Raw genomic sequence first — 26848 nt, 5'->3', positions numbered from 1 at the left:
CACATTTTAGGTTGGTTTGTTTGTTTGTTTTTAAAATCCACCATAACCATCGGGAAACATTTACACCCACAAGTGACAAGAAAATGAAAGTGAGGGATGACATGTGTGATTGGAGTGACACTTCTCTTCTACACTACCAGCAGTTCCAGAAAAAGGTACATGGCCCTAACAGTCTTATGTGTGACATCCTGAGAATCTACCCAACAACATCAAAACAATCTACCTCTAATTCATCAAAAAGTAAAATGACTACATAAAAGTATGAATTCTCGTATTAATTAGAAGATTGCAGACACGCTGCCTATGATAGTAGGATAAGCGTTCATGTAGCACAACTATGAGTGAAACCAGGCAGGGAACCACGTTGGATTTGAAATAACCATTTTTGTTACCAGGTTTCACTAATCCAGTGCACTCAAAGTGGGTGACCTCAGGCTGTCAGTAAGTAGCCAGAATGAAGCTGCCCATGAAACTGGCACGAATTAAAGTACATAAATCACATTTCAAATATTACAAGAACTTCTATATACTACTACCGTAACTACGTAGGGCATTCAGTGTAATCAAGTGCAATCTATTATCAGTTGTGCCTTCTAAAGGAGCCAGACAGCATGTTATGATGAAGAGTATTAAGGAGAAAAATCAATTTTTAACAGACTGAAATCCCTGTGCAGAATGTGAGTGCCATGTCTTCCAAAACAAGACCAACAAACATTTCCGTCTCGCTCACACAGGTCTACGTGCCAGGAAACTGTTTACCCAGGAGCTGACAAGCATCAAAATGGGTTACGCTAACTGGAAGCCAAAAAATCAGCTAAATACTTCAACAGAACTTGCCTCTTTTAGACTGGGAAAGCAAAATTTAACCAATTTTGTTACCAACAACTTTGTCTTGAACAACTCAGCACTGGAAAAAGGCTTCAGAGAAAGCAAAATCTTCCTGAATCACTTAAATAGTTTCGTATTAAAGTACTTGTAAATCACCGTGATGGTAATGTGAACGCCTCCCAGAGCCTTCTGAGCAGCAGGTAAACACGCTGACAGAAGCCAGAGGGAACTGGTGAGGGAGGTGCAAGAGGACCACAGCGAGGCTTTGAAAATTCCCCAAAATCTAAAGATGTCTGAGGGCAGGTACATTTAAGTGAACTCAAAAGCACAGAAGGATCTCATTCCATGGAGGATGTTATGCAGAACTTGCCATTTCCTTCTGCTGGAAGACAGCCCCACGCACACACACTAACCACCCAGAGCACGCTCAGGTCATCTTCTATTAGTAAAGTTTAATCCATTTGCAGATGCTTGAGGAGTTCAAATTATTAAAACTGAATTTGTGCTCTGTTTGGACACAGCGTATGCTTCACGGACTATGTCATGGCAGAGATCTGAATTCCACACTTTCTACTTCTAATCATTCTGATTTCACAAGATGCCTTCAGGGCTACACTGCATACATAAGTGATTTACTTCTATATTACACTGGAGCCATTACTTTTTTTTTCTTTTTTTTTTTTTTAAATAAGCAGTTAGCTCTGCTGAATACTGTACTTAAGTCTTAATATAGCTCCTTCAGATGCAGGAAAAAAACATGAAAGCACACTAAGTATAAAAAGGGAGAGAATTCTTACATTTCAGATTAACAGGACTTTCAAAGACCATATACATGTATATGTAAATACAGCCAAATGAAAGAGAAATCACTGTTTTTCCTTCACAACATTGATTAAAAGATTATCTTTTTTTTTTTTTTATTCTTCTCTGTCACTCAAATTTCACCTTTCTGTGCTCTTAGACTTTTAAAGCACACTTATTTCATAAATCACCTTGAACACAGCTGTCTCCTCTCTTCATCCATCTGAAAGCATATTTCAAATTCATATCCATCTCTGAACTTTCCACCCACTTCAGTTGAACTTTGCGCATCTCCGTTTCAGTATCATTTGAATGCCAGCTATTACATTTATGTATTATCTTAACACAACATATCGTTCAAGATTTAAGAAAAAGGAATTCTGTGGATAATATCCAACGTATTAGTATCTAACACACCTTTGAAGTAGAACAATCAGCAGCCGGTATTACCTTTACCTCAGTCACTTAATCATTTTTTGGTGAGAGTTTACAAACACTGAGTAAGTTGCACACAATATACAACCAGGATTAGTTCACATTTCTAAAGAAGCAGCCCCACAAGTTTTCACATTAATTTTATTTGGAAAACCTTTTCTAATAAAATGCACTGTCAAAAATAAGAAGCAATTTTGTGTCCCTGTGCCCACAGCTTCTAGTAAGCCTGTTGGAAGGGTAGGAGAGGATGTTCAAAGCATTATTTTGGCTCCTTTCTCTAGCGTATAAAACCTGCTGGATTCTTCTCTGATTCTATTCTTATGACCTGTCTTCTCTTTCAGTCCTTGAGAAGTCTCCATTCTCATTCTTTTGGCAGCTCCCCCTACATGTCCTTCGTGTCTTCATTAGCATCCCTCTTCTACTTACATTACAGTCACATTTGGAGAAAAACCAGCACAGGTGCTTCTCACAATCATAATATATGTAGGAAGAAATGAACAAGAAAAAATCACTGCTTATTTCTTTTTTAAGAAGGTTGATATGCAACTCCCTCTAAATTAAGCTGATAAAGGTATAATCTAATTAGTCATGGACAGGACTGCACAGGAAAAAGTTAGGAGGTCCTTCTCAGCATTCTTCCTCTCCTAAGACTAACATACAAAGCTACTAAAAATGCTTGCTTGAGATATTACCATTCCTTCTTTCTACTTCCTCTGAACAGTACTTTTTCTGTCAAGGTACCTATAACTGCAGAACATAAATGTCTTATTTCCCTAGATTTAAAAATAATTGCTGTGTTCATGCATCTCAGCCCTTGACCGGCTTTCCTGCAGTTAAAGCAATGCAGACACAGCCCATGCTGTTTCATTTTATTAATATTTTCAATTCCATTTTTCTAAGAGATCCTTTCAGAACATAACCACCCAGAACATTTAAGTGTTTCGTGTGCATGACGATCATGTAAATTGATTGAAGTTCTACAGACTTCATTTCCCTCTTTTGCATGCCTGCTCTATCAGTGTTTTTAATTTAATGAATTCCTGAAGGTCTATCACTCCTCAGATACAACAAACCATTACTCAAAGCATGCAGAGAAAACAGCCCAGCAATCTCAGGCTAAAAATAATCCATTTCAATGACTGAAAGGCTGAAAACTCAGAACAAGGCTTTAGCTGTCTAATGAGTGTGCTTGCCTTTCCACACTGAGTTACAAAGAATGCCATTACAATATGAGCGGAGTCAAGTCCAAGTTTTGTCCGGATTTTCAATATTCAAGCTCAGAGATGTGAATATTGCATTGCCCAAATACGAATGCTAGAAGTACACAGTAATTCAGTGCACAGTAATTTGTACTGGAATTTTGAGATGCTTATATCCCACTTCTGATGAAATCACATCAGAAACTGTCATGATTTTTCCACTAACTTTACTTCACCAAATGGGAACCAGGAACTGCAGTAGAACTGCAATGTTAAGAGACACAATTATGATCAAAATTGTGTCTTTAAGGGTAGATTAAAAAAAAAGAAAAGTAGAGGGTAACAGAAGACATTTGAAAACCCGAAGTATCTATTTGTGAAAATTTATCTCATCCAAATCAATAATTTCACCATTAATACTGGCATAAAAGGGATATGAAAGTACAAATTAATTCACAATGTGAATATTTAATATTTCATATTATTTCAAAAAAATAATGAACCGTTTAAGATTTTTATTTTATTTTTTTCTATTAACAATGTATTCACACAAAATATACCAAATCTAGTACTGAAGACACTTGCCTTAAGCTACAAGAAATCTCATACTTTCATTCAATTTGACAGTGCTAACACACATTACAGTATTTCCTGTTAAGTGCTTGAATACACACATAAAAATAAAACTGCCAAATATACTGAAGAAGCAAGTAATATCCTCTTTGTCAATACTTAGAGAAAAAAATTAAAAAGAACAGAGAAAACATTAAGCTTAGAAAAAAGAAACCCTCTAATACAGTGTTAAACCTTTTGCAACATACACCTCACTATGCACATTACCTAAATAAAACTGAGAGACTTGCACGCTGCCTGTGAGGTCAATAACACTGAAGATACCAGAAATAGAAGCTGTGATTAGAAATGACACGGAGCAAAATATCATTTGAAAGGTCTGGCTAATCTTATTCTTCCCTGAACAATATTTTAATTTCTCTCTCAAAATATAGACAACTCTATGAAAAGTGTTTTTTGTTTTTTGTTTTTTTTTTCAAAGCACATGTGCAGGATGGTATCACTATTTTTATTTTATATATATACACATGTATTTATACATACATATATATATATACACACACACATTATTTATACTTATGTAGCATATTTTGGTTCTGGTTACCGTCCAGTTCATTTATATATCTTTAAAATACACAAAATTATTTCTGAGAGCTTGTAAAGATTAATCTGCACTTTAGAAAACGTAGTAAAAGCCTCTGGAATCTCAGAGAAACCAACAGCATGCTCGGCTCCACAGTAAATAAAATCCTCTACTATAATAGTTTCATAGAGAGAGTTAAAACTTCCCAATTTTTCACTTCCCCAAATCTACATCTGGATACCTAGATTTACTTTGAAGTCATTTGCCACCTATTAGATGAGTCTCAAGCAATGACACAATCAAGCACACATCAGTGACAGCCCATGATCCAAGTCTGGAACGTTACCTTCATTTAGAGAACACACACTGTAATATTGGATGAAAAATGGAAAGAAATTAAATCTGCTTGTTTCTGCACAGGCATATCTGTGTGTGCACATCTAAGGTATAGAGTATCAACCACATACATCTCTCCAGAAAAGTTTATAGATTACCTCAGCAACTTTTGGAGGGACTCCATCACCAAGAACTTCCCTGATGAAGCATTGTTGGGTCATATAGTATGAGAGTCCACAAGTTCTCTTGAAAGCATCTTTCAGTCGCTTCAGCTCTATGTCCGTAACTGTATTAAGAGGAAAAAAAAGATTTGGTCAATAAAGATGTCATAGAAATGTAACACCTCAAGGACTCTCGATCCCGTACATGTTATATTTATAGTAAAAATAAAAGATCAGACGAATTAAATGCATGAGCTCACCCAGATAGTGGAAAAATTCGACTACTGGAAAATGAGATCTAATAATCTGCCCCCAAAAAAAGAGAATTGGGGTAGAACTAAAGTTAACATCAACTACTGCAACAGTTCACTGCCTGTTTTCTTTGACTACAATAATGTATTATAATTTGTTCTAAATTAAGCACCGTTATTGTCACACAGAAGGAAAATAAGCTAGCTTTATGATCAATTTTATGTTGCATGTAAGCCAGAGAAATGATCTGTAACCAACTGTAGTGAATATTATGAAGAGCACCTCCAGCAGCATGCTTCAAACAGCCTCATCTAGCAACCAGTCTATCTTTCTGTAGAAAAAATAAGTAATCACCATTTACAGGCTTACGAGATAGCACAGCAAAGCCTGAATTGAACAGCAGTGCTAGTTTGGACTAAATGTAGTTCTCCACCTAAGACTTCCTTGCACAGTCAAAGTCTGATTACCAGCTAAAACCCGTTCAAACATCTTCACAAACTAAAGGTGGAAAGTTTGAAAAGATGCCCTTTATACTTGCATGACTGTCCTGAAAAGCAGTCCCTGCCTTCCTACTTTCCGAGCACAAAGCGACTTTCTAACAACCTGGTTAAGCAGCTCTGAGCGAGGCAAAGAATGACTCTAGGTCCACAAGCGTGCTGTATACTTGAGAGGTATCTCACTGAACAAAACAAGTACTTCATCAAAATCAGGCTGCAGAGCATGACACGCCACGGCCTGGATCCCACAATGGTTCCCACGTACTGCAGAAGAGCATTTAGCAGCCCGAAGGCAATGCAGCGATGCTGCCCGTGACAGCCCCTGCGCTGTATTTATAGCAAGGCATTTTCCTTCCCTTGATATAACCAGCCAGACGGGGCAACTCCGACACAGCCAGAAGCTTGTCCGGCTTTTTGCCAGCCAAAATAAAACAGAGCGCTTCAGGACTTAATCCAGAGTTCCCTTCAAAACGTCCGCATTTCAATTAATTCATTCATCAAAAGGAAAACCCTTCCGTAAGAAGCAAACTATGTTTGAACATTCCTCCTTCATTTTAACCCCCATCGACACTGAAACAGAGTGGGGTCTTGCCTTTACGGTAGTGTGTAAAAACAGAGTTTGGGGCATGTTTCTTCTCAAATTTTATTTGGTATTCTGGGTACCTTTTACCAGGAAAGAAAAAAAAAACAAAAAAACAAACAAACAAGGATCTAAGAAATAAGCCTCAAGCCTAACCCACAGTTACTATTACATCTTGATTTAGGAAAATAAACATACTTTACTTACATGGGAAAAGAAGGTTGGTATACTACTGCTACCTGGCATGTATGGTATTTGACTTTCTCCATTTCACATTACTGTGTCCATGGAATCATTTATTTTCTTTATTTCTCCAAGTATGATGTTTTAACGAATGCTCAAACACTTTGGTAGGCATGCCAGTTAAAGCCTTCTTCCAGGGCTTTCCTCCCTAATTGGAAGCAGACTCCCCGATATGCTATTTACAACCTGAAGTGATGCCCTCCACACCCCCGGCCTCTTCTGAATTGAGGAGACGGACAGCAAAACAACAATTCTGCCAAAAAAAAAAAACAACCTCGCGGAGCAGCTCTGTCCCAAACCTGTGCAAGGAATTACCAGAAGTGCTCCACAGCACAGGGCAGGATCCTGTGCCCCATCTCACACCCTTACGCACAGCCTCTCACCACGTTATCTTTAGGAACAAAAGCTGCCGTGTTTCTAGGGGGACAAAACGAGAGGGAGAAGCTCCCGGCTCCAGTGCTGCAGCAAGGTAAAGCAAACAAAGCTCCTGGATACAACCTGGCAGCACTTCCATGAAGGTGCACTCGCACTTAATGCAGACAGACTTTGTATTCCCTGGTCCTTCTCCCTTTATTTTTTGAGCTCCTTACCAGTTAATCCAACCTGTTTTATGGTCATTCAGCAAAAAGAAAAGAAGAAAAAAAAATATATATATATACACACATACACACACACAAAGCCTTAACTAAGCAAATGCTTACGGCTTTACACATATTATAGTGGACTTTCAAGTAACCTAATTATTGCTTACTGCCAGATCAAGTTTGAAGCCTACACAACAAACATAGCTACTTAATAAAGCATCATGCCATTATCAATGTTCTTATATAACGTGGCTATATAAATTTTAGGTTTACTTTCCTGGCTGCATAGAAAATCTTCATTAAAATTACTCGTATTTTATACTATATTGGTGCCCCTGAATACTAAGGCCTTGGGGTTGGTTGTTTGTTTAAATAAAATAAGGCTTTCCATACCTCCTGTTACTGGTGACAGCTTAGAATTTCATTAAAACTGGAGTTTTGTAGAAACTTTCTCTGGGACATCTATCACTGACTTCTCAGTTATCTCAAGAAACACTGAACAGGCCTTTTGGTAGTGAGGCCTCAAGCAATACACCAACAGTACACAACTCCAGAGCAATTTCAGAATTTTTCATAATATAGCAGGTTGTAGTAAAAAAAAAAAAAAAGTGTTTTAGGTGTGTTTCCACTTGCCCATGTAGCTGTAGGACTATGCTCTGATTAAAGTCACAGTATTTAGCCTTCTGATAAAGAAGGTAACAAGAATCCCCTCCCACCCCAAAATTTCATTTATTTTTTCTCATGAATGCAATCCTAACACTAGCAAAATATATTTCAAGTTGGAGCTGCAGTTTCCTTCCACTAGCAGTCAAAACCAACTGCAGCATTTGCCCTATTGCATTCGTATTAGGGGAGGATTTTTTTTTCCTCTTAGTACATGCAGTTTTGCATACACTTGTGCACTACTTTTTTGCCAGCATTAATTATATTAATCCTGGCAATGTAGAAATACAACAGCCCATAACCAATTAAAACTTCCAATAACTGTTTTAATAGAAAATTTTATTTATGCAATAAATGTGAACTGCCTATATGTAATGGGCTAGAATATTAAGCTGTTTCAGTCAGTCCTGTGCTTTCATAATCACACAATTTACCTGTATTAACAGAAACCAAAGCAATAAGCACCAAACAGCCCCATGAGCAGACCACGTAGTGCTCCGGTGAGGTTCTGCGTGTCGCCTTATGGCCCTGAGCAGAGGAAGGAAGCCACATCTCCCTGGGAGTCACGGCCGTGCAAGCACCCCCCTGCTGCAAGCATCTCCCTGGGCGGTGCTGGCAAGTTGCAGAGTCCATCCCATACCCACCTGCCTCGAAACCCACACATGCCTCGAGTCCCGTTGCTGGATGGCTTGGCCAAAGGAAGGCTGGGAAGATGAATGTTACCCAACGCTGCTAGCATCTTCAGCAAGGACTGCCAGCACACCATTTAATAGGAGATGCTAAATTGATACTGCTACTCCGTGCTACATCTCAAAAGCAAACTGCTAGCGCTAGAGATCACTTAATATTATTGTTTGCACGCAGAAAATACAGAGCAGGTCATGGAATTACAGAAAAGATAATCATTTCCATTCCCTCCCTGGGACACATTAAAATGATTGATGCAGGCCATCTACAATCATCTGCAAAGCTCTGCAAAAACAAGTTCATTATACATTTAGAGCCAGGCACACGAAAGTACGACTGAAACAGAGCTGAGTAGAAAGCAAAGATATTATCAATGGTTACTTTAAGTCTGGAAGACAAATAAAATACATGAATACAAAACTTCCAATTATTTGACACAGAGGTAGAACATGATAGCCTGTAGAGAAGAAATAACAATAGGTCTTGAATTATGAAGGTAAGATTTCCAGAAGCAATACATTTATTACTGTAATAAAAATGAGAGTGCTCATGGCTGCAGGCTCTCTTTTCTCTCTCAGTTGCACAAATCCCATGCTGAATAGACGGTCCAACCGAGGTCAGAGGTGTTATGTATGTAAAATGGATATTATTAAGAGGTCAATGTCAAACACTGCCCTCCACTTCCACACAGCAGCCTTTAATAGCACTTCAGTGTATTCGCTGGAGACTTTTTTATTTAAGTTTTTGTGGAGTGGGGGAAGGGAGAAATAAAAAGAATAAGAAGTACAAGGAAGAGTTTTAAGACTATTTTCTCTTGTCTTTCACAACTCAAGACTTGAGAGGCTTACAGAAAGGCATTCAAACATTTGCTCAAGAACTCTGCAAATGTGTTCAATCAGCGCCTGTTAAAAACAACGCACAACAGATAAAAAGGTGGCTGAGCAGCAGCAAGCATCACAGACCACAGAGATATTTTTAAACCAACATTTAGATGTAAACACAATTAACAACCTCACTTCATCCACTGACTTAAGGTCCTGCATTGAGCAGACTTACTTTTTCCAAAGGCAGCCTCACCAGGACGGAGCTGTCCCTACAAACAGGCCATTGAGCAGCCCCATCCCCTGCACACACACAGACACTGCTGCTGCTTTCACAGCCTGACAGGGAAAAACAGGACATGTAAGACTTCCTAAAATAACTTTACGATAGTCAACACAGCAAAAAAAAACCTTCTCATCGTTCCTACCAATAACAGGTGGCTCGGCCTCAGTGTTGCTGCAGAGGAAGCAAGGCAGCTATTAATTGGGACCGCACGCCTAGCTCTTCACTCCTCATGACTACAGAAGCTAACTTTTTATTCTAAGGTTTGAATTTAAAATAAGAAAAGCAAGTTTCAATAGTAACATACCGCATTCTGATTCTTAAAATTGTATCTGAGTCAGTCAGCCTGCTCCCAAAGCACCTCGCAGAAGCAAACTGCCTCTTCCACAACAGAAGTCAGCGCCTGTCGCTCCATCCAGGCAACTTTGCAAATACAAACCTCCTTAAGCTACCTTGGCTGGATACTTTCCAACAATGCTGAAGACAATTTAACAGAAGGTTAGTGTTGCATCCAGCTCTCCAGGGAATACTCGAGCTCCAGTTTCTTTAATAAAGTTTAAATGAAACCGTGCAACCTCAGCTAAAAATGCCACCGCAACTTACAGTAATTGTAGCAGACCTTCAGCTCACCCAATTGCCGAGGTTATTTTTAGTTTAATGGTGTTAAACGTAATGCCGTTTGTATGGATTTACAACTCTAGTATTATTTTGTTTAAACCAACAACTGTCTAGCTAAAAATGTGTATAGCACCTTCCAAAAACAGCTACAGAATAAGGCAGTCCCGTGTTGGAGCCGCCCCTTTCTTTCCAACGCTTTCACTCTATGTAATTATTACCAAGTCATCTTGGAATTTTCCTTTTAGAATTAAAAAAATAAAATAAAATGCAATGTGAGTACTGCATAGTTCAACTTGCAGCACAGTCTCTGTCACTTCAGGACAAAGGTGAGACTGAAGAGGCCTGCTTTAGACAACAAACGCCTGCGGAAAACTTAGCAAGCTGGGAAAGAAATAGCTACCTCAGCAAAAAGTGCACTGCCTTTATAGAGCTACTAGTAAAATCTTATTGAGTCATCATAAAAATCTGACTGTTAGAACCAAATGCACCTCATATCGATACTTCGTGCTTGTTCATTGCCTGTCTTGGAAAGAGAGAGAGAAGGAAATGGTTGTATCAAAGTCAGGTCTCACTACTGGAAGCACAAACACCGCAAACGCTATAGGACGTCCTCAGAGGCAAACAAACCTAGCTTAAAGTTCTTCCAGATAACTTCAATAGTATGTTTTACTCGAATACTGCAGGAAAGTCATTAAAATCTGCCTAAAATCTGATTTTTTTAAATAAAATAGACAACTCTAGGAACACTACAGAGGTCATGAACACAAGGGCCATGCAGCAGCACCTCTCCTTGGCCCCAGTAAGCAACCTGCACCCAACGCGACAGCCGCTGGAAGTCACCCACCTGCCTCTCAGCACACGGCCGCTCTCCACCGCCCTTACAAAGTTTAAAGATTTACAAAGGCACCAAAGAGAAGGGACACCAAAGTTTATGAGCAAGCACTGCTGCTTAGGATGCAACAGTTCACACGTGAACTTCAAGCATTATAAGAAACTAATATTAATGTTGAAGGGAGCTTGTCTGAAGGTTAAAAGTAGTGGCTAGTCAAGCTTAATGGTTTTATTATAGCTTATATGAGGTAATTACTAGATACCTTGCTTGTGATGTGTGACGAGAGTGAGCACAATGCATGGGTTTTAAATTCTTGTGTTACAGATGTGCTTTCCCCTCATCTTCAAAATCCAAGCAGAATTATATAAAACGCTGTGATAGAGAATGAGATATAAAACGCAGCTTTTTAGAGCATAAGAAGTTGGTTGTTGTAGCAGAAGAGGAATAAAAGCATCGCGCTGGAGCTCTTTAATGCTGAGACATTCAGGCAAGAGGCACTTAACCTCTCCTTGCCTTAATTGTCTCAGAGCTAAAATCGCACAGTCACAGCACAGCTCGGGCGGGGAGGGACCTTAAAGATCATCTAGATCCAACAGAATGCATGGAGATGACAAAAGGAATAAAAATCCTAGTCTACATCAGACAGTTGCTTTATAAGTGATCTCAGCCGGTCTGTAAAAGTCCTGCACCAAGGAGCTGCTTCCATCTGTAAGAAGGACAGGAGCCCGGTTGTTGAACCAAGAGGAGGTGGAGTTAATCTGCAAGGGCTGCTATCAGCCAAGAGCCAATTAACCTAATCTGTAACAAGCTGGGCACAGAAACAACACGCCGAGCTGTTTTCTTTACTTTCTTCTTTATAAGAGAAAGGAGTGGCTGCTAGAAATGAGTGGTGAGTTGGTCACCTCTGCTCACACCAACACGCAGAGCACCACGGGCACCAGCAGAGGTGGCAGCAACAGCACCAAGGAGCTGGCAGGATCTTGAGGTATGAAAAGCAGAAGATATTTCATTTGGGTACATGAAAGGAAATTGTATATTCTAGTTTACAGGTGAGCAGGAAAAAAAAAAAGTCGGACAGCAAACCACAAGGTATTGACAGTGCTGGAAATGAAACCAGGAAACAAATCACTCCACAATCAGGAGGAAAAAAACCACAGAGGATAAAAAGTTCAGGTAAGGGGAAGATAAAGACACGCTGAGCTCATCTGGCTAATGCACCTTACAAAATACCTAGTAGGGATGGCGCTTTTTCCCAGAATGTGAAGCATCGATATGTCCACGATACACTACGAACAGGAAACAGAAGGGGAATTCCTACCACTTCCCCAGTCACTACTGGATAAAAGACAGCTCACTACATCAGTGCCTTTATTAAAAAAAAAAAAAAAAAAAAAAAAGCCCCAAAGTCCTGCAGATCTCAAGCACACAAGGCAAGCAACAATTTGCAGCCATACAGCAGCCTAACACTGCATTTATTCTTTACTAAAAATAAGCGAAACTCAGTTAAAAACCCAACAGCAGACCACTCGATCATTCTTCAGAAAGCAAGCAAAATGCACCTACCTCAAACTCTGACTTCCATCTCTGCTTTTAATAATTCTAATATTTTGATTTTTAAGTGACAATTTTACAGGTTCAATATCAAACTCACAGGGCATATAATTCTCTAACCAGACAATCATCTTCCCTGTAATCACTTGCTCAATATTTCCCTCAGGAATCTTCTTCCTAGTTATACATGGAAATTTTATTACTTTTTTCATTAGTCTTTATTGTGACTCAATGGCTGCGGTTATGAAGTTGTCAAGAACCAAAGCAATTACTAAAAAGCTTCAAAGAGGTAAGATGTACAAGCGAACAGAAAACATGTTTGGGAAAAAGCCCAAACTGCAAAACACAATTGAAATAAATGAACCAGCCATTCCTACTTAAAAGGCAAAGTCCACACCCACCCATTCCTGCAAAAAAAAAAAAGGAGCCCACTTGAGAACATTTGGGGTGGGCAGACACAAAAGGCTGCCCCCAACAAAACCACCAACCCCCTCGTAAGGAATGGTTCCCAACCAGAACATTACAAATCTCATTGTTCCTATTACTCAGCGTGTCTCAACGAAGACTTGACACTCTTAGCATGACACTTACCAGTGACAGGATGCAACAGGAATTAAGGACAATAGCAATAGAGTTTGGGTATTAAAAAAAAAATCATGTTATTCAATCCATTTTTTCCCCTCATACCTGTTCTTTGTTTTTTGGTAGTAGTGGCTCATGGTGGGGATAAAGCTTTTCTTGGTGCTATTAGAGCTAACCACAATGCATATCAAAGGTTTAACATCTTGTGCGTGGAGGGCGGCAAAAGATTTAGTTATTACAATAGGATTTGCCAATTTTCTGTAACAAGAATACTTAGCATTTATGTGACACTTTTAATCTTCAAAGAGCTTACTTCTCACAGTTACCATCCTCCAAAAGAATGCCATTAAGTATTATTAGCCTGTTTTATCCATCTGCAAAGTATCTCCATCAGGGCACACACTGTCACATTGCTATTTAGATTATGTTTGCTTCAAGCAAAGCTAATCAGTACAGGTTCTGTGACAACCTTCCCCATCAGACGAGCAGGGATAGGAATTGCTCCGTAACAGCCCCAGCAGTGAAATAATCCTCCCACCATCTGAGCACTTCAATCTTATTGGCTATATTTTATATCCTCAGGAATTAGAGGAGCTTGGTTTTATACGCTCCCCAGCCCAACCCCATAAGCCACAGAAGAAGGCTGAAAGAACCTGAAAATTCAGAAACCTCCGCGGATCATTACAATGACTTTTACCATATGTATTACTACGAATTTAGGCGCAACTGACTGCCTGCTTGGAGACAAAATAATGACTTAGCAATTAAAGAAGTGGCAAACTCCTCCTCAGCGGCAGAACAAAGCCGCTTCCAGCCCAACTTCATCCCAGGGTGCCACCCCCTGGCACGGGGTGCTTCCCACAAGGTGAGGGGCTGCCACGGCTTCTGAGGAATGATTGCTGGCCCTACCAAAAGCCAAGGGCATTAAAATGGCTAGCTGTTCCCATTTAAGTAAGAAACAAACCTGCTTTCTGGGCTGTCCCTTGGCCAGCTTTCCTGGCAGCTCACTGTCGGCTGACGTTCCCCTGGGCGAGCAGAGCGGCTTCTGTCGCAACTCGGAAAAGCTGCTTCCACTTTATTACCATCATGAAAATCATCTAGATGTTTATGCTTGGTAAGATATACAAAATTACATTACACAGCTCCTTTCCAAGGAATAAACAGCACATTAAAATCAAAGGCAAAAGCACTCCCGAGGAGAGCCCTGCCGTCTGCAGGTACAGGCCGTCTGAAGGCAGGTTTAAGGCAAATGCCAACCGTGCAAGGGCAAACACCACGTAAGAACCCTGCTAAAAAATATGCTTTGATAGAACAAATGTTTCATATTCTCTCTTTCAACAGTGCCAAAGACTCTAAGCACATCTATACTATAAAGTGGCACTTCCTTAAAACACAAACCAACAAAAACCTGAGCCTGAAAGTTAAACAGAATCTGCAACTCGTGCACATGAGGGCAGTGTTTCGTTTAGCCTTCAGTGAAGGTTAAAGGCAAGGAGTTATGATTTGCAGTTGCTGGTATAGTTTTAATCAAGTATTTAACTCAGATGTTTGGCAGTTAGAAGAGCCAACTCCAGTAAAGCCCAGCAGTTGGTGCTACAACAAGTAACCGATGCTAAAAGATTCAGACTGTGCCCTGCTCCGTTTTTGTTTCTCAACAATTAGAAGAAAAACACCGTTCACCTGGAAGCCACATGTTTTGCCCCGACCACGTCACACGTTCACGCACACATTCAGCCGATGGACAGCAGAAGGCTCTGTGCTTTAATCCTTCCTATCCTCAACTGCTGGGGAAACAACCGTGGAACAAAACCTCAGACGCAAACTGCGCTATTTTAGTGCCAGGTCGCAAAATTATCTATGCCTTCTGTTACACTGCTATGGATGCGTAACAAGTTTTTTTTATGCAAATCTGCGCCAGGCTGAAAAACAAAACCCAAATCACCAACAGAGACAGGAGCCAAGGCAGTCAAGCAGTAAAACAAAAACAAACACGTGGCCAGTGCTGGGGCCCTACTACACACCTGTAGCATGACACCAGAAGTCGAAGTTTTTAACTGACAGCAGCAAAAAAATCAGCCTCACCGCTTCCAAACTCCATCCCCACCGTGGTGTCCCTTGTTAAGAATTCCCCACACACACCTGAGGACTCATTTTGAAGAACTATCCTGAAAGATGCCACGCTAGTTTTAAGTAGATTTGGTAGCAGAGTGCAGATGTATCTCTAGAAGTATTCACTGCCAGATATATTCTATTCCTAAGGCGCTACATTCACAAGAATGGAAGAAACAACATATTTAGATATCCCAGGTAACAGCTGCACAGGTTTCTTTCTGTAACTTTGCAGCCAGTGACCACTTTAGACTGATGTGATAAGTCAGGAACCCCCCCACAGCATCCACTATTTCACTAAAGTAGAGGCTAATCATAAATAATTTATTAATAAAATAATTGTAAGTAAGAATAACTTAATACAAAGTAGCTACGATGCCCAGAATAGCTTCAGCAGTTGGAGACTCTCCCTGAATCTCTGCCGAGACTCTCAAGACATCCCCAAGGACACAGCTGCCTCTGCTCGAAGCAGCACATTTACATAATAAACTGTGAACACTTTATATAAAGAGATATTTATCAAATATTTTATATTCTGCCTTTTAAATCTATATTCTTATAATACTCTGTGGCTTCTGCAGGTATTTACCCAGTGTTTTATACTAGAATTTGTACGTTGTTTCCTTCCTTATTTAACCCATCTGCTTCACAATCTACTCATTACTTAGGAAATGAATTAATTATTAGCACCATGTATTAATACAGCCATTCTTTAACTAAGGCAATGAGAAGACAGAGCTGCAGGTAACGCACAAAAAAAAAGGTGGTAAATTAGTCAGTGGCAAAAAGATTGATTATAATTCCTTAAGGAAAAGGAAAATCATGTTGTTAGCTGTAAGACTGGCAAACAGGGAGCAAGCAGACTTTGCATTCCTTTTCCCCTGCTATCACCTTCGTTAGCACCCTGGCAGGACGGAGAGCAGGCTGTGCCGACCACACTCACTGCTGGCAATCACTTTTCTTAGGCAAATGCTGCTTCAGCTGTAGGAAGTACAAATTCACTTTGCTAATTCCTAAACTAAGATCCAGTATTTAACTCTATCGCACTTAGCTAGAACATGGTGAAAATGTTCTTCACGAGAATAGGAAATTTCCAGCGCCGAAAAAATCTTATTTCTGGACAACACCAAACCACTAGAACCACGGATTGAAAGGAAGCACTTCTTCACCCAAAATAGATTCGTGTTCAAATTGAATTCAAAATAGAATCCAAGTTCATTTATAGACCGAAACTAAAGCTCTCGTAATTATTCCAACACTTCCAGCTCTTTTTATGCATGTACACAGCCCATCTAAATGGGGCACTTCCTGCTCTGCTTGGGTTTCTGAGCTTCTTCCAATTTTTGTTTTCTTTCAAGGTTTCAGATTTTCAAAGTAACAATGTTGAAAACTAACACAGTAACACTAATCATTTAAAATGATCACCAAAAACCCAATTAAACCAGCCTCAGGATCTTAGCAGAGTTACACTGTGACAGCACCGTACACCCGTTAAAGTGTTTCCGTCCATGACCACAGCAGCCTGCTGCAGGACAAAACCTGACCGTGGCCATTACCTCTATGAATTAAAATAAAGAATATCAATTCCAAACACAATGGAAACCTAAGAGTATGTTCCATACTAAATACCTGTATTCTAAGAGGGGATGAAAACTGAAATACCAAGTGAAAAAAAAAAAGATCAATGCAACGTGAATAAAAACGCAGCTTGTGTGAGGAAGAATCAAAAGGGGTTGTAGTAAGTGTTATGAAGTGTGAGGATATTTTTATGCAGAATGCAATTACCTCCTGCTTTGGCCTGGTGACATTACCTCCCAGAACGACGGGATCCAACTCCGACTAAACAATTGTAACGTTATTCTTGAACATCAAGTCTTGATTTTAAATGATTTCTCTCTAAGACTGCTAAGCACTGAGTAATTTTTTTCCTCTTTCTCTACCATCTAAAATCTGATGTTGCATGACCATCACAGTTATTTGCTCAGAATTAGAAAAAGGTTAATGCTTTACACTAAAATTAACTCAGAGCCAAGCTGCACGTTTCTCTTTACCCTTGCATAGCTCCAAGAAGCCAGCTATTACCTCCAGGACTAAGGGAAACAGCTTCAAAGGTCTTCAACATAGAAAAATTACCATCAAAATAAATGTTATGTAAGACCCTGGCAAGCACAGCTCCGTTCTCCCTTGGCAGGAGGTAGCAAGGGCCCCGCTACGACACTGGGATGATAGATACAGCCTCACCCCAGAGCATCGCCCGCTGCCCTGCTCGTGACCATGGCTGCAGAGAACTGGAGCGAAGACAAGAAGCCAACCCCCTTTTTAACGCAGAACGTACCACTAATGGGTTAAGAACGTCCTTAAAGTCAGAACTGAAGTACATGGCAAGGTGTAAAACCAGATGATATTTCCACCCCCTTCCTCCCCCTTTGTCCCAGCCAGCCCAGCCATCCTTTTCCCAGGAGCTCCGATGGGTTGCAGCACCTTCCACCTGAACACGCAGGTGAAGGCTCTTATCCTCCACAGCTTCCCAGCACCATTCCAAGGAAATATCACTGTTTTGCCCCAAATCCACCAGCGCACAAGCTCAGTGAGCTGTTAGCCTCATCAGCACGTGACACTGTGCTCGGGGCAGCTTGCCATGTGCTCCGACGGGCTGCAAGGGGACGGAGAGCAGGGCTTAAGGACCCCGGAGATCACAGCACTCCATACACCCAGCCACCCTGCCTGCTGCCAGCTATCGCTTTGGCAGTGTTAACGAACTCTGTGCTCGGTTGGCTGTTTTTACATCAAGTTAGATACATAATGGAGAATGAACCCTGCTCACTGCAGCCCACCTGGATTATAAATCACACAAACCTTTCTCAGGCATCTTCTGTTTTGCAAATGAAGGCCTTGTTACAAATGTTAGTCTATTTTAAAAAAAAAAAAGTATTGTTTTTTTTTTCCAACTACCAGATTATTTAGCACACGTCTTTACCTCTCAGAGCTCAGCCGCCTGTCAGGATTACACTAAACTACTGAAGGATTTCTGTTTTTATTGCCATTATGATGAGTGACCTAACTGTCTACATAGAAGAACGCTGTGATTGATTATAACTGGCACCAGTTTTTAAATAGATTTAGTTGAAACCCTACAAAAATTCTACGCAGACACATTTCGTTACAAACCAAGATCCGAGCCCAGCTTATGCCCATTAAGAATCAGAAACCCAGAAGGGCTTTTACATCCATTTAATAGTACTGCAATTAAAAGACACGCGCTCCTTCCAAGCATGCCCTTACCTACGACAAAGCCAATGCCAACCGTGCTCAGTTGTAAACGCAGGCTAGCAATAAACCCACTCCTCAGAGGTGTTAAGATTCATTACATAAAAAAAGAAACGCGAAGTATCATTACACAGCTAAGCTGAAAAGACTAAAGCTATTCAGGAACAGTCACCGCTAACAAAAGCGAGATGTCCCTTAAGAAAGCATAAAACAGAACGTGCATTAGGATTTTGCCACTCGTTAGGCAAGCAGGGTATTTTTATTCTGGTAAGTGCTAGCAATAATATAGTATTCAAACTTCGGTGAATTAGGTCCTTTCAAACTCTTAGGCAGATTCTACATTAATGGATTTTTCCTTCTACATTCATCTTTGCCCAAAGGCTTCATTGTCTCATTATGTAAATGACCTTTTCATGTGAAAATTAAATGTTAAAGATGCTTTTTGTATTTCTTCAATACTGCAAATATCACACCGATATTCACAGTAATTTAGATTAAGTATAACTTAAACAGAAAGCAAATGCTTCAAGCAATATAACAAATTAAGAAGTAACTTGTTTTAAAAATACTGAAAAATTGAAAGTCTTATTTAGAATGAACCTCCCAAACTTACTTTCCTATATAGGAACCTAAAACGGAAAACAACAGGTTTATTATGAGGATTCCTAAAGAATAGGTTGTATAATGCAGTTCTGAAAGCATGTGGGCAGAGCCTGAAGACTCGCAGAGATGCCCTCAGCACACTTCCCATCCCACCCAACATGCCTCGCTTAGCCCAGCTGTCCATCACTGCCTCACTGGAGCTCACCTCGAGAGAAATAGGGCACCCCAAATCAAATGCCACGTGCTGCAACGTAGCCTCCGCTGAGCCCCACGTGTTGGTCAAAGTAATGCCATCGGTTACGACCAGCAGCTGGTGCTGCAATCCCTGGGGTGCAGTAAGGAAGAGGACAGCAAACACACCCCTCGTTGCAAGGGTGAAGAATCACCGGTCAAGGACAGGCAGAACAACTCACACCACTTCTGCTCATTGAGGACACAACTTCACTTCCCTAAGTACCTGCTCTGTGAGGTCCCAAACACCTCTTGGTGCACTTGGAGCACCGCAGTCCTCAGTGAGCAGCAGTGAGGCAGCAGAACAGCTCCCTTGGGAGCTCAGCACCTGCCCAGCCCAGCAGGGCCGGGTGGATGCTCAGCTCCCCGCTCGGCACATCTTTGGAAACTAGCAGACTATTGCTAAAGCACCGGGGAGGAAATAAAAAGGAAACACACACCGCCTTCCAGTATTTGGAAACACAACGCTTGTTCTACGCTTCCTCCATTCCTTTCTCTATGTTCACTGTATCTGGGATTTCTTCCTGGGCCAAAATCCAAGAAGAAATAAAAGCAGGATTATTTTACAAATAACTGCTGTGCCGTAAGACCTCTAGGATATAGCGCTCATTAGACCTACCTGACACTCACCTTATACCAAATTATTTAGAATGAATTAATGAATTCACATTCTAACAAAATATATATATACACTCAATTTTCAGATGTTCTATCATTTAAAAATGACAGATACTAGTAATGTCTGCTTCTTCTTTCAATTACAGAAAAATCAAAATCAGTCCTATCATAAAGTAGCAGTTGTTTAATCTTAATTTATAGAATTAAATAGACAGACCATGTCTCACCTGATCACAACTTGCTAATGCTGTGTTCTCTTTTACTCTCACAAAGCTTGTCATACCTTCACAGGCCCGCTTTTTGAATGTGATTCCATTTTTTTGAGTACTAAGGAACTGAACGCCACACTTATTTTATGAAATGAGACAGTAAGCTGGCTTCCTTTTGAGAAGGAGTAAGGGAATGTGGGTTGTTTTACTGATTTCTTGCAGAGTGCCAGCAGCCAGGGAGCCTGACACTGGTATAGGTCAAGTACAGCAGGACTCAAGTAGTGTCCCCCTCCACTTTTCTTTTGGTCTTTCACATTTCATTAGAAATGCTTCGTGTCATTTTGAAAAGGTTCTTAGTTTCTATTTTTGTCTTATTTTATCGTCTCTCTAGGACACTGTCAGGTAGATTCAGGACCCTGAATTTATACTGCATAAAAACAAGGCTTTAGAAAATTCAAAATGAACAGAAATATTTCACTGAATCTACCAGGTTGGGAAGCATCTCAGAGGTCACTTGGTTCAGCCTGGTGCTTAAAACCAAGTCAACACTCAACTCAGCGCAGACTGCAGAAGGCTTTGTCCAGGCAGGTCTTGAAAACCTGAAAGGATTAAAGTTCAACAGTCTCTCTGGGCTTGCCTTAAAAAAAAACAAAACAAAACAAAAAAAAACCTCTGCTGTTACTCAAGAAAGTTACAACCAGAAACTGACAAGGAAGAGCTGACCGTGAATAACCTGATTTCATTGATCAAAACGTAAGACAAAGCAGAATAACCCGGAGCTGTACGAATGATGAGATATAGGCATGTGTTCTATAAAACAAACCAAAAATGTTTCCAGTGCTCCATTTTAATTGACAATGTCAATGTAAGAAAATACATTACGGCTATAATTTTCTGATAGCAAACTTTTAGCTTATACCAAGCTGTTCAACACTCAAAACGTGGATTTGTCCAGCTTATCCCTCAGCTCCCAGCCACCATGGCTGAAATGATATTATCTATTTACGTTCATTTGGCAGCCTTCCTGACCGCTTTGATTTGAGTCTCTAGTAACATGCTGACAGGATCTATGCAATGCAGCTGATATTATGAGACTGCTATTATTTAGAGGCACATTTCATCCGTTAAAGTGTGAAACTAGAGAACTCCCAACACGTACTGAATCAAAATTAAAAGTTTTGAGGGCTTTTTCCTTAACGATGTTCAACCACTTCTTGTTTATGAAATGCCTGCACTCTTAAATCCTATTTTATCAGCCTTCATTGCTGTGTGCACACCCAGCCCCTGAGTGTTTACTCTCCAGGTTACTGCCACCGTGCTTGGGAACCATCAGAGAACAAGCAAAGTCCTACAAAGAAGGTACACACATCAGCTCCTTCAGGACCGCAGCATTCACTCTAATGAATTACATTCTGATATTTGATAAATTCTCCTAAAGACCACAAAAGGCATCCCAGGAAAGGAAACACTGTTAGTTGCCTGAAGTTCAATGCACAAATGTTCCTCATTTCCAGAAGTACGTAACCTGGGTACACGTTTAAGACGAGGCTGAAAACCACTCTCAACTTGGAAGCTGAAATAAGGAAGAAAGTAAAGAGGTCACTGCAATTTAGCTGAAGAATTACAGGTAAAAAAACCTCACTTCTGGTAACAACTTGTGGAAGTTTAAGTCAAATTCCTCAAGTCACCTGTGCATCTCATTATACGTTCAGCTAAGACTACTGAGGTACCCTCCCAAAAGAAGCATCAGAGCTGAATGCCGAAGCCGTGAAATAATTACTGCTCTGGGGATGGAGCAGCTCCTCGCAGATTTATAAACAGGAAGCGTGAAGCTGTGCGCTCATACCTGCCTTAATCATACAGCAGAGCCCTAAAGCCAGCAGATGCTGGCTGACACAAGTCTCCCCGAATCTAGGCAGGCTCAGCAGTGGATCCCATTAATTCTGATAGCTAAAAGGAGGAAAGGAAGGAAGCTGAAAGGGATCTAGGCATCTTCATCACAAGTACCTGAAAACTCAAAGCTCCTCAAACAGGACACAGGTTTATACCCCCTGAGCATGGTGTGTCCTGGAAAACAGCAGAATGCCTGCCTAGCTGTGCTGCTCAAGCACTGTTTTTCAGATATGGGAGAAAAGAAAGAACAACACCTGCCTTCATGGAATACAGAAAAAGAAGAGAATAAACCACAAGAACAGTTCTCTCTTAATTTTTCCTAAAAATGCATCTGGGATTTTAAAAGATCGTTTCAAAGTCAGGAGTAATAAAAAGCCCCATTTCGTGACCAGAGGCAAACCCTGTGAAGCTGACACACCTGGCAGTCCTGCCCCAGTCTGAATGGGCACATGAAGTGCACGCACTCTTCTGGACTATGAGGCTATTTGTTTTCTTTTTCTCAGGGATCATTGTGCACAAAACTCAAAGCACAATGGAACAGACCTATCCACAGCCATTCGTTTCTCCCAGTGCTACACTCCTTGGCCACGCTGCTGTCGTTGCAGTTCCCCCTTCCTCCATCCCAGCATACACCCAACAGCAGTTTTACCTTGCTTTGAGCAGAAGGAAAAATCCAGCCCTCCTTCCCAGCACAAATCTTACAGATCCATGACTATTCATTGACACTTCCTTTGTTTAAGTGGTTACCTGACTGAATATTTAGCATACATAAGCTGAAAATAGCCCAAGTTAGCATGACCTGCTTTCTTGAAGCAGCATTCACAGAAACTTTTATTTCTATCATCTCATAATTTTCAAATACCTTCATAAATGTATGGTCTGAGTCTGTGATTATATTTTAAAAATTACCTAAGCAAGATGTGTTAACAGTGACTGGAGAATGCAGTCCTCAGGGATCCGGCATAAACCAGCCATCAGTTAGTACCACGTACACACCTCTTTCCTGAGGAATCCTTATTAAAGCATTGTATATACAATGCAGCAGACCTGCTGCACTGTAGCTACAGCAATAAAGTTCCTTTATAAAGTCACATTTCCCAAACACAGCCCTTTAAGGCTGCCAGCAGAACAAGTGGAAGATAAGGCAGGCTTCGGAGAACTACCTCCTCCATGTAAGATAAGGCCTCGCGCTGGGCAATCTCAGGAGGAACGAGCAGCCAGACAGCCTGGTGAAAGAAGCGGGGGCAGAAACGAGAGGCACGCGCTGGAGAAGGCTCCGAACCAAAAGGGATACTGACCGAGCTGACGTGAGCACCGCCCCAGGAAAAAAAGATGCTCTTGGACCTTGGGCTAAGAAAAAAGCAACAAAGCCATGAGCCAGGTTGACAGTTTATGCCATTACAAACTGAGTTTGATGAAATAACCGATTACCTTATGCATGACTTGGAACAAAGCACTTACTTCACCTCTAACAACCTGTCCATGAATTTCATCTCCTTACAAAGAAGTGAGCCTCAGCCAGAGGTCTGAGGGCCAGGCAGAGCTCCAAACAGGGATCAGAACAAGCTCAAAACCTTTATCTTCCCCACAACAAGAGGCAAAGCTGTGCCCCTGGCAACTGTAAATAAGATGATGATAACTCAGCAATATTCGTAAGAAGAGATGTCCAAATAGTCGCCCTTACGTTTCACTCCCAAGCAACACAACCAGACAAAGAATTTACAGGGCAGGAGAGAAAAAGGAGACCAGCAGCGGGAGCTGCCCTGGGGGGACACAAGACAACTTCATCGGGCGCATCCACACGGCTGCATCATCCACACTGCAGTCAGCTGTCTGTGATGATGGGCAAAAAATAACAACAGTGATGAAAAAAATCACAGCACTATCTCATGCTCCAGGGTGAACAAGGCCAATAATACCAGGCTGCCCTCATGTTTTCATCTCTTTGAACAGAAGTTATATTCTAGCTAGTCATTTAAATTGTGAGTGTTTAACCACAAAAACCGTCCTCACCTTCACTCCCTTGGGTTATTCTTGAAATTATGGTAAAATTGCTTCCATTCAGAACTTAAAGTGTCAGCCTTAATTCCTGAAGCTTACAGAACCAGCCTTGCATTTTGTTATTCTGAACAACTGAAAGCATCTCAAAAAAGGAGCACAGCATTCTGAATGAACACTGCTTCTACAAACACAGGTAACCACCACTCATTCCACGGGGTGAATTTGTGTATCACTTAATAGAAAACTTGTCAGCATTTAATAACCGGGACACAATGTCAGAAAAGCTCCATCCATCTAATGGGATGTAAATATACAGAGCTTTGTTTTTGCTTTAATAATGTGTACGTTTATCTATTATCATCATTTGCTGCTTGTGTCCACAGAAGTACCACAAGCACCAGCACAGTTCTGTGCGAGCAAGAATGGCCCCAACAAACAACGCTTTGATAACCAGCCTGTTTTATATGTACAACAATTCACTGGTTAAGTAAACAACGCTGTTATTTAGTAAAACATCAATTTATACCAGGGCCTAAACCAACCTTTCTGCTCTCCTGCAGAAAAACAGTATTAAAAGCTTCGCAGAGATAGAAAAACACTAAAGAGAAATAACATTCACTGTGCAAGAAAATTATAAATAACTTCAAAATCAATCTTACTTTGATGTCAAATAAAGTCTTCCCTATGAAAGCTTCCAAATTAGCTTCCTCGAGGCAGAATATGAGTTTAAATCTAACTTTAAATTCCAGGCGTTTAATTTTTCTTATTTATGAACTTCGGAATATGAAACTTGACTGAATGACTGCATTCAATTTCACGTCTCTCCCAAACTATGTTTATGACTCCAGCTCCTCTAAAAACACATGTCTATGTTTTTTGAAACTTCATGTGCTTTCTCTAGAAGCGAAATTCTTTGGGGCTGCTATGGCTGAAACCTGTAATGAAAAGGAGTTTGAACCACATTTGTTTCCTCTGCTTGACAGCGTTTAGAATACGTTGCTCCATTTCCTACTTGACATGGCATCCCTCGCTGCCTCCACCATTTAAGAAAACGTTGAAATAAAAAATAATAATAATAATAAAAAAACAACAGATCACCATCCCATGTCACACCACTCTGTTTCTCTCCCAGTTATCGCTGGGTGTTTCCTCCCAGCTCTCCCTCGGCAGCCCCCAGACGCTTCTGGGGTGCCCGCAGCCCCCCGAGGGGCCGCTCCCCCATCCCACGGGCGCTCCGACCCCGGCCCAGGTGAGCTACCGGAGCGCTCCGCACCGCCCCACAGGCCGAGGACGACGAAAAAAAAAAAAACCCTCCTGGCATCCAAGCTCCCCGGGCCCTCTTTGTCCTTGGCTCCCGGCACCGGGCGCAGCTCGGGGCTCGGCCCCGCGCTTGTTTACGGCCCCCCCCCCACCCCCCACCCCCGGTTCCTCCCGGCTCGGGGAGCACCGCGCACGGGAACCGCGGCTCCCTCCCAGCCGGCGGCCGCAGGGGCGCGCTCCTCGCCGCGGCCAAACGCAAGGAGCCCGGTACGGCCCGGTACAGCCCCGTACGGCCCGGTACAGCTCACTACGGCCCGGTACGGCCCGGCCCCCGGCGGCTGACAGGCGGAGGCGAGGCCGCGGGGCCCGGCCGGTGCCAGCGGAGCCCCCGCCCGGCTGCAAGGAGACCCTGGGGGGGGTCCTCCCGGTGACGGCTGCTCCCTCACCGGTCCCCGGTACCTCTCCCCTAATAAAATAAAAATAAAAATAAAATAAAGGGGCGCGGAGGGAGCGAGAGGCGCAGCGCCGGCTCCGGCGGCTCTGTCACGGCGCCGCTGACAGCCCCGGCCCCCCCCCCCCGCCCCTTCCCGGTCCCCTCAGGCCCCGGCCCGCCGCCGCCGCCGCCCCCCCCCCCACACGTCTCCGGTTGCCGTTCGCCCTCACCCCTCCGCAAGGCCTCGTCGTAGCTGAGGAAGCCGATGCGGGACTCCTTGGCGCCCATGGTGCCGCTCAGTCCATGGCTTTCCCCCCCCCCCCGCCTCCGCCGGCCGGCTGGGGCGCCGCGGAGCCCGGGCTGCGCCGCCGCCGCCTCAGGAGCGCAGGGAGCGGGCGGGGGGGGGGGCGGGGGCGGGGGCGGGCTCGGGGGGAGGAGGCGGCCTCGCGCCCTCCCCGCCCCCGCCTCCATGGCGGTCACGTGCCGGGGGGAGAGCCCGGCCCCTCCGCCGCGTCACGTGACGGGGGGGAGAGGGGAGGGCAGCGGCGCGTCCGGCCCTCTAAGGGGGGGGTCACGTGACGCGGAGCCGCCCGCCAACGGCTGTGGGGAGCGCAGCCCGCGCTTTAAGGGGGGGGGGGGGGGGGGAGTGTGGCGGCCCTGAGGGGAGGGAGCACCCCGCTGGAAAAGGGGTTTCAGTGCATAAAACACACACATGGGATGAGCTGGGAAAGGAGTAGGGATTAGCCCCGTCCTTCCCAGCTCTTCAAGGGGTTTGGGTTTAGGATTCAGTGCAGCGCTTGCCCAGAATGAGAGGTTTGAGGATTTCCCCCATGGCTGCGTTTACAGTGTTAAGGGAGGTGGCGTAAGCCTGGGTCACTCTCCAGCAGAAAATAAGGAGAGTGAAATAAAACACTGATTACCAGGGGCAGGTCGTTCCAAGGATTGTTCCCGTGCGGAAACCAAGCCTGTGAAAACACCAGTTGCAAGTCATTCCCTAACTTAGGGTTTCCTTGCTGAACGATCTTACCACATCAGAGCTAACGAAAGGTCAAGCCAAAGTTATTTTCTCGCTGATGTAAGTTCACGCGTAGGTATTTTTATAGCAAACATTCCAA

The 26848-nt window shown here is 42.4% G+C and overlaps 1 protein-coding gene across 4 annotated transcripts in view; it reads right to left on the bottom strand.

Annotated features, from left to right (window-relative positions):
- USP32 (ubiquitin specific peptidase 32) overlaps positions 1 to 26121 on the bottom strand; it is a 76464-nt gene extending 50343 nt beyond the window's left edge. For all 4 annotated transcript variants that reach the window (XM_084493585.1, XM_084493586.1, XM_084493587.1 and 1 more), the window contains exons 1-2: positions 25964 to 26121; positions 4914 to 5041 (exon numbers count right to left, since the gene is read on the bottom strand). In XM_084493585.1, coding sequence (XP_084349711.1) covers positions 4914 to 5041; positions 25964 to 26021 — 186 coding nt within the window. In that variant the 5' untranslated portion in view covers positions 26022 to 26121. The remainder of the gene's footprint in view (positions 1 to 4913; positions 5042 to 25963) is intronic.
- Positions 26122 to 26848: the final 727 nt, after the last annotated feature.

This window comes from Aythya ferina (genome assembly GCF_964211825.1).
Source record: "Aythya ferina genome assembly, chromosome: 19".
NCBI classification, from domain to species: Eukaryota; Metazoa; Chordata; class Aves; order Anseriformes; family Anatidae; genus Aythya; species Aythya ferina.
Note: the sequence above shows the minus strand (reverse complement) of the source record. Positions and strands in the feature narration are given on the sequence as shown.